Consider the following 6,000-nt stretch of genomic DNA (forward strand, 5'->3'; position numbering starts at 1 on the left):
CTAAAAGTAGATTTTAAAGTTTCCCTTTTGTAAATTTTAAAATCTGGCTACTAATTGGACCATGACTGCCATGTTTAGAAATTAAGCTTCAAGGTGCTGTAAAAGTGGCAATACCTGCAAAATAAAAGAAGTAGCACTACAACTATGTTGCTGATATTCTTATTACAATTGTTCCGCTAAACAATAGGTGATAAATTATAATTATATCTGGAACTTTTCAGGCAATTTAAAAAGCAATTATATCTTTGAAATCGGGATGAAAAACTGGGTGAGAATTTTTATTAAGTTTAGTCAAAAATAAAGTTTGTAAACACCGCTTCCCCCCTTAATTTTACATTCTCAGCACATACCTAGTATCTCCTCTTCGTACATGACACTACTTTTTGCTCGCAGATGCTGACAGTGAGAAAGGTCGCTCTAACCTTCATAGTGTTGCCTTTTATGTATGAAACAGTATACATAGCAATATTTTTTTTTGCTGCACATGTGCAAAAAAGAAAAGGAGGCTGATGACCAGACAGAATGGTGCCAACTTTGAGGCCTGACGTTTTAACTCTTCCCCTACCACACCCATTATCGTTAGCCTGCTACTGATGGTTTGAAAGGCCGTTTTGAGACCTTTCGCGCTGCTCATGGTCACACTGCGCTATCGGACATGAAGGAGGAGAACTATTTCAGATTTCTAAGCAGTTTGCCTTTTTTGCTGCCAGGCATTGAGGTTTGAACGTGATCTGAACTTTTAGAATCGTCAAAGTAGAAAGCGAGAATGGCCGCCTCCCAGAGCAGCACGTTTGTGCTTTAAATAAGATTTCAGATCTGTTGATTCAACGGTGTCTGCAGCAGATTTTTTTTATAAGATTGAGCAGCAGCAAGTGTTAGGGTGCTAAATTTTAGTCGGGCTTTGACTCAGAGCAGCGATGACGCAAACCTGCCCGGAACATTGGCAGCCGCAGCCCTGCACACATAACTAGTGCCTTGCAGTTAAAGTTTTGTAGTGGAATAAGAGCCCCTCTTCACTGTGTAATTTCAACTTTTTGGCTTTTCGAGGATCTCTAGGCACCTGCCTACGCTCGAATACCTGATCAATTAAATTTTTTAAAAATTTAGACAATTTTGTCTATTTTATAACTTTTGTTACGAGTTTTCCTTAGAAGATACAAGTGTCTTTTCAAACTTGAACTTTACCCCATGCTACTGATTCTGGCAATTCATTTTTTGACGTTCATCTTAATAAAGCTCTTGCGCCTTTAAAAGTGCATTCAGCCTGCTTTTTGTTTATGTATTACATAAAATACCAAGTGCAGTAGCTCCTTTAAATAAAAAATTTGAGTACCTACAAAAAACACCCATTATCCCCACAGCTTAGCCAAATACAAAGTTAATGATATGTTCAGTTTGTTGCAATATTTAAGGGTTTCAAGGCCTGCTACAAACCCTAAATGTGGCAGAGGTTTAGCTATATAAAAAACGCACACACAACAAAATAAGAAAATTTCTCACCTGGGGCTTCTGTCTCTAGCATACGGAGAACGACTGCGCGAGCGCCTCCTGCCACGATCCTCGTGACGCCCATGACTGTGAGGAGAGCGAGTCCTGCGTGTCCGCTCTCTTCCCCTCATTTCAGATGGAGCTGCAAAAGGTCCCGCATAACTCTACAGAGCCACAGCTAGTATAGCTGACACGAGTATACAAGCTCCTCCCGCAAGCAGGCATGAATGGCAAGCTTCAGAAGAGGATTGTATCTTGTGCTCCCCACCCAAAATCAAAGCTGATGAAAAAGCATGGTTGATACCCTTTCAAGAAACTCAAGCCTTAGTGCCTAGATACAAGTGTTACAAACGAGTACTAACTATATGTATTGCACCTATGCAAAGTCAGGCATCAGACTGCCAAAGGCAATTTATCTGCCACATGATAATGCCAACACCAGTGGGTTCTACCATTGCTGGCTCTGATGCTTCAAGGCACACCATGCAGACAAAGTGGCTGTCATCATTGCCTGGAAAGAGGCAACACCTTCACACAGGTGTACCTCTTTCTTGTTTGTGTGCAGTGAAAATAGCTTGGCAATTATTAAGAACAAGTTTCTTGCTTTCAAGCGAATACTTCAGTCACACAGGGCACTTTCCATTCTAGTTAATCTCGATTGTGTTCGACCAAAATTGCCACATGTGACTGGGGATAATGTTAAACACAATCGCAGAATGACTTCCTCTTTATCCTCACAAAACTGTTCACTTGGTATACACCTCGATTATGAGAGCAAGCTGAATAAACTTCACAAGGCAGTCCTCAATTGGTTACTTGATGCCTTGCAGACACTGTTAATTAGTCCCAGAAACTGTTACAAAGACCTCACAACAGCTGATCTCATATTTGCACATGCTGATTAAGCAGTTTTATACTGTGGAAATGGAGCAACCTCACAGAGTACACTTGTAAGCAGAATGCACGATAACAAAACTTTATACTCTGCAGTCTTAATTATTACATGTCAATAAGCGAAGCCAAACATTCTATCTACATGTAGAACGAAATATTTGTGTGAAAGCACTTCGTGTGAATCACACAGTGCTTAGTGTTAATTCGTAGTCAAAACAGTGTTAAGTATTGCAATGCAAGCTCAAGGGTATAGCTGCGATATCGACATTCTACGGAGGGTCAACTGAGCTTTCATAATGCAGAGCGGTCAACACCGGAGCACGTGGCGTCTGCTCAGCACCACCGCCGGCCCGCTGCTGCAACGAGTGCTGTGCTCTTGTCTGTTGCTGCTGCTCTGACGATGGCAAAGCAAGCAGCGAGTTCTCTTCCAGCTAAAGGAAAACAACTGGCTTGATCCATAATCAGATGAATGTCACTCCACACATCAGCAGGAATGAAACTGCCATCTCTTGTTGCTCTTGTTTCATTAAGAATTGCCTACTTCAGAAAAATGTTTACTCTGCAGTCTATTTGCACGATGGCTCGAGTGATAGCTCTTTAAAAATTAAAATGCTCTTTAAAGGCAGTTGTGCATTCTTTGTTCAGCTTACGCACTGCAGTGACTGGAACATGCATTAGCGCACATGAGATAGGCACTAAATGGAGAAACATATTTTAGTATAGCTTTGCCCTTAAGATACATAAAAAAAAAAGGTGTCTTGCAAGTTGAAATGGCAAGAATATATGCAAGGTAATATAGTGCTTCATGCAATTTTGCAACGGCTGTCTGTGTGTGTGACTATACAGTCTCTGGCCAACTTTAAAACTGAACAGTTTGTGTCGTGACAATCCAAAGGGCAGCATTAGATGGAGCCCCACCCATAGCGCTCACTCGGCAATACTTGTTACCACAGTACGTTGCAAGACAGTGCTCATGCAACATTTTAATGCACTGTATGTCATGAAAGTGGCCAGCGTAATGCAAGTGACAGGTTTACAATGAATGCACTGCTTGCTCAGTATGCTTTTCCACCAGCAGTTAAGATGCACCATCTACTTGCCATGGTTGCTCATTGGCTATGGTGTTGAGCTACTGAGCACGAGGTCGCGGGTTCGAATCCCTGCCTCGGTGGCCGCATTTCTTTGGTGGCGAAAACGCCAGTGTACTTATATTTAAGTGGACATTAAAGATCCCCAGGTGGTCGAAATTTCCGGAGTCCACTACAGCTTGCCTCATAATCAGAATGTGGGTTTGGCACATAAAATCCCATAATGAAATTTTTTTTTAAGATGCACTATCTCTAGCACCTTCAAGAGGGGTCAACAATAAAATCAGCCAACTAGGAAATGGTACCCATTCAGCATGCTTGACCTACATTCACTTGTTATAAAAATTCAATGGTAATACTGGTAGTGGCGCCAGTTTAATATGGCCGGCCCAATTAGTGCGACAAGCAATGTCTACCCTCCACAGCAACTAGGAGAACAGTTCTAAAATGCAATAGTTTAGGCACAGTAAAAACAAGCACATGCTAGCTTACTTTTGCGGTCTCCCTGGGCAAACTCAATTTCAAGCTCACGCCCATAGAACCTGGTGCGGTCCAGTGAATACATGGCATCTTCAGCATCCCGGAGATCTTCAAACGTAGTTCAGTTAAGGAAGCCAGCAATTGCAATGACAAATAGACACAAAAAGGAAAGCTCTCTATGAAGGGAAGTACGGGGAGAAAAGGTAACAGAACCACCAGGATACTGTCGACTATACCTGATCCCGCAACGTGTGTGTGGCTTTACATCTTTCGACGCTTGACTCTGTGCAAAATCTTTCGACGCTTGTCTCTGTGCAAAATCTTTCGACGCTTGTCCCTTTGCAAAATGCTCGCAACCCTTGCTTGACTCTTGCCCTTGCACGCCAGACTTTCATGCACACCACCCTAAAGCAGAGCTTGTTCTTGCCCGCTGTTCTGTAAGCGCTTGTATGCCGCCGCCCTCTCCAACGTGCTAGATGATCTTGGAGATCTTTACTAGTTAACTTTACTTGGCACACTTGGTACCTTGAACGTCTGGCAGAACAATTAAAAAAAATTAATCAGACACATGAAGTCACACAAGAAAAAAGCACAGCAAGCATCACACGCTGCTTCAGGGCACCCTGTTGAACTGGTTCTACCCAGCGTGAACAGAGCACGACGTGAAGGCGCGTGCGGTGCGGCAACAAAAACCACAGCGCCTATTGCGCAGCTTAGGCGATCACACTCGGGGAGGGCTTGTTGTGCCTGAACACGAGCAAAAGCAATCACATAGCTTGACTTCATAAAGGATATTGCACGTATGCAAAACCCCGAGGCCTACGAGTGTAGTAGTCCACTGGTATATAGACATCGGTTAAGGGTCCATATTTACCAAATAAACTGCGCAGGTCGTCCGGTCTACAGCAGAGAAAATACCGTGGGGGTAAACTCATTCCTTACATATTACATCAAAGGAACGCAACCTTACGACAAAGCAAAAGCATACGAGCGCGGTTAACAGGGTCGGGATAATGTAACGTTTCTACTCAAAAGCTATTCTTTGACGGTGGTCAGAGCCCGCGATATCAACGGCATCAGTCAGCCGTGAACAGCGGACACAGAATCGAGCAGAAGAAACCGTTACATTGTACCGACCCAACACTGGTGGAAACCGCTAATTAAAACGATTTCGCGCGCCATATAAACTTCATGGCTGACATTTTAGAAACGGCTAAAATTTCATAATACTAAGAAAATACAAACTGGATGTAATAACATAACACAAGAAGGACTGCAATACGATCCATAAAGCTAACTTTTTTTTTAGCAACGAGACAAAGACAGGGCTAGGCCTAACACCAGCATGCCCAAATGCAGTAGAAAACCAGCAACAGTACAAATTACACTTGAAATAAAGGCACCCACTGCAAGTACAACCCAATGTCCGCAGACTAATCTGCTCAATTTTAACCACCTCATTAACAATAAGCACTCGTGGCATAATCGCCATGCCCCGACCGGGCCTAATCTGACCGTTAATAAGCGAGGAGTCATATTTAACCCATGCAGCACACATGCGCCGCAAACTGTCTAGCACAAAGAATATGTACATACCTAGTGCCATCAGGCACATTTCTAATAAACAGTGAAGAGTTCGGAGGTCGCGAGTACCGCGAGGACATTGCGCTAGGTCAAACCTAACCACCACGCCAGACCGCTAAAATGAGAAAGATGGCCGAATGCTTCCTTCCCGTAATACGTATACGTCAGCACCCGTCAGCACTGCCACGCTGCGGTGGCCACGCCATCACAGCAGAACCGCGACCAGCAACGGCAACATTAAGGTTGAAAAAAGTAAGTACATTACCGCTTAAATAAACAATAAAATATTATTTTTTTGCACAGGTGTCTCTGCTCCATCGCGCCGATCGCGCCTGTTCTAATTCACCCTTTTTGTCGCTAGGGGCAGAACATACGGCTTTAGCTATAGTGTACTAGAATATTCTAGTACACTATAGCTTTAGCCTACGTTAAGGGACGTTACTTTAGCCGTGGAGGAAGTAAAGTG

At 43.3% G+C, this 6,000-nt stretch overlaps 1 protein-coding gene across 8 annotated transcripts in view; it reads right to left on the minus strand.

Moving 5' to 3' along the window:
• The window catches only part of LOC142565905 (uncharacterized), a 28,968-nt gene extending 23,263 nt beyond the window's left edge, over positions 1–5,705 (minus strand). For 6 of the 8 annotated variants that reach the window (XR_012824911.1, XR_012824910.1, XM_075676499.1 and 3 more), the window contains exons 1-4: positions 5,547–5,705; positions 4,746–4,850; positions 3,963–4,066; positions 1,501–1,630 (exon numbers count right to left, since the gene is read on the minus strand). Coding sequence is in view for 6 of the 8 variants with exons in the window: in XM_075676499.1 (XP_075532614.1) it covers positions 1,501–1,630; positions 3,963–4,066; positions 4,746–4,850; positions 5,547–5,614 (407 nt within the window). In the remaining 2 variants the exon portion in view is untranslated. Of the gene's footprint in view, positions 1–1,500; positions 1,631–3,962; positions 4,067–4,174; positions 4,485–4,745; positions 4,851–5,546 lie in introns of all 8 variants that reach the window. The other 2 variants (XM_075676497.1, XM_075676496.1) reach the window with 2 other exon arrangements.
• Positions 5,706–6,000: the final 295 nt, after the last annotated feature.

Source organism: Dermacentor variabilis, unplaced genomic scaffold (assembly GCF_050947875.1).
Source record: "Dermacentor variabilis isolate Ectoservices unplaced genomic scaffold, ASM5094787v1 scaffold_12, whole genome shotgun sequence".
NCBI classification, from domain to species: Eukaryota; Metazoa; Arthropoda; class Arachnida; order Ixodida; family Ixodidae; genus Dermacentor; species Dermacentor variabilis.